General features: G+C 43.2%; 1 protein-coding gene across 1 annotated transcript in view; it reads right to left on the bottom strand.

Moving 5' to 3' along the window:
- Positions 1-1843, bottom strand: part of KDM5B (lysine demethylase 5B) — an 86887-nt gene that overhangs the window by 51524 nt on the left and 33520 nt on the right. The window contains exon 5 of the mRNA XM_003792347.3: positions 609-743. Coding sequence (XP_003792395.2) covers positions 609-743 — 135 coding nt within the window. The remainder of the gene's footprint in view (positions 1-608; positions 744-1843) is intronic.

The raw sequence follows: 1843 nt of genomic DNA, 5'->3' as shown, positions 1-1843 counted from the left end.
TAATGCCACGGCACTCTGCCCGGGGGGACAGCTTGAGGCTCTGTCTCAAAAAAAAAAAAAAAAGAACACAACACCAACAATTATTCCTAAAGCTTTGACTAGCAACAATTTAAGCAGGTGTCTGTCCTGGCAGCATAAACGTAGAAATACTTCTTCAACTCCTTATCCCTTTGATGGTACAATTGCACAAGTTTAAAAAGCTGAAATACACATATCATCCCTTTATAAGACTGATGAGATTATTTTTTAAGAGACAGAGTCTCACTTTATCGCTCTTGGTAGATAGAGTACCGTGGTATCATAGCTCACAGCAACCTCCAACTCCTGGGCTTAGGCGATTCTCTTGCCTCAGCCTTCTGAGTAGCTGGGACTACAGGCACCCACCACAACGCCCAGTTATTTTTTTGTTGCAGTTTGGCCGGGGCTGGCTTTGAACCTGCCACCCTCGGTATATGGGGCTGGTGCCCTACTCACTGAGCCACAGGCGCTGCCCAAGACTGACAAGATTGAAAACTACGAAGAGTGTATGCAGGAGAGAAACCCAGTGTGAGACAGCCTTCAGTACTAGGGCTCGAGAATCCTTTTGATCAACTTCACAAGGCTCTTACCTCTGCTCTCATGCGTTTTGCTCTTCGGGCCGGAGGGCATGTTTCTGAGGGCTGCACAGACTGCCTCTGAGGAATATCATGGGGTCTGTACTCCTTGTCTTTTGTGTCTGTGGTCAGGTTTGGCTTCTGCAAACACTAGAAAGAAAACATAATGGTACTAAAGAATTTCTTCTTTTTAAATCTAAAAGCATCTTTTTTACTGCTTTTCTGCAAGGTATATTTTACAATTACTTATGAAAATAACATTCCAATTTAAAAAATCTATACAAACACAAATATAAGTCTGCAGTTACCAATCACACACACACACACACACACACACACATAAATAACAGCATAAAAAAGTATTTAGGGCATCACTTGTAACTTAGTGGGTAGGGCACCGGCCCCATATACCAGAGTGGTGGGTTCAAACCCAGCCCCGGTCAAACTGCAACAAAAAATAGCCAGGCACTGTGGTGGATACCTGTAGTCCCAGCTACTTGGGAGGCTGAGGCAAGAGAATCGCCTAAGCCCAGGAGTTGAAAATTGATGTGAGCAGTGTGATGCCATGGCACTCTACGGAGGGCAATAAAACAAGACTCTGTCTCTACCAAAAAAAATTGAAAAAAGAAAAAAGAGGATGGGGCAGTGGCTCACACCTGTGATCCTGGTCTCTGGGAGGCTGAAGCAAGCAGACTGCCTGAACTCAGAAGTTCATGACTAACCTGAGCAAAATCGAGACTGCATCTCTGCTAAAATTATAAAAACTAGCCAGTCATCCTGTAGTCCCAGCTATTCAGGAGGTTAAGACAAGAGGATTACTTGAGCCCAAAAGTTTGAGGTTGCTATAAGCTGTGACACTGTGGTACTCTATCCAGGGCACAGAGTGAGACTCTTGTCTCAAAAATAAATAAAAAATAAAAAAAGAGAAATGGGATCTCTCTCTCTCACCTAGGCTATAGTACCCCAGCCCAATCAGTAGCTGGGACTACAGCCAGCCACACACTGCTGTTTTATTTTGGGGGGAGTTCACACTATGTTGCCCAGGCTGGCAGTAAGTGCTTTTTAACTATAAAGCTGTGCTGCCTCTTTAAGTATACTTGTGTAGAGGACATGTTTCTAAAAATGCTACAACCCATAAAAGTAGGGAGTCTATCTCTATTCCCTTATTCATTCTATCTTCCAGTTAGAGCTCAAAAAAAGAAAATTAATCTCTTATGGGCAACTAGTTCTGACTTTAAAACAGAGGTATA

Source organism: Otolemur garnettii, unplaced genomic scaffold (assembly GCF_000181295.1).
Source record: "Otolemur garnettii isolate 467f Iridium unplaced genomic scaffold, OtoGar3 scaffold00055, whole genome shotgun sequence".
NCBI lineage: Eukaryota > Metazoa > Chordata > Mammalia > Primates > Galagidae > Otolemur > Otolemur garnettii.
Note: the sequence above shows the minus strand (reverse complement) of the source record. Positions and strands in the feature narration are given on the sequence as shown.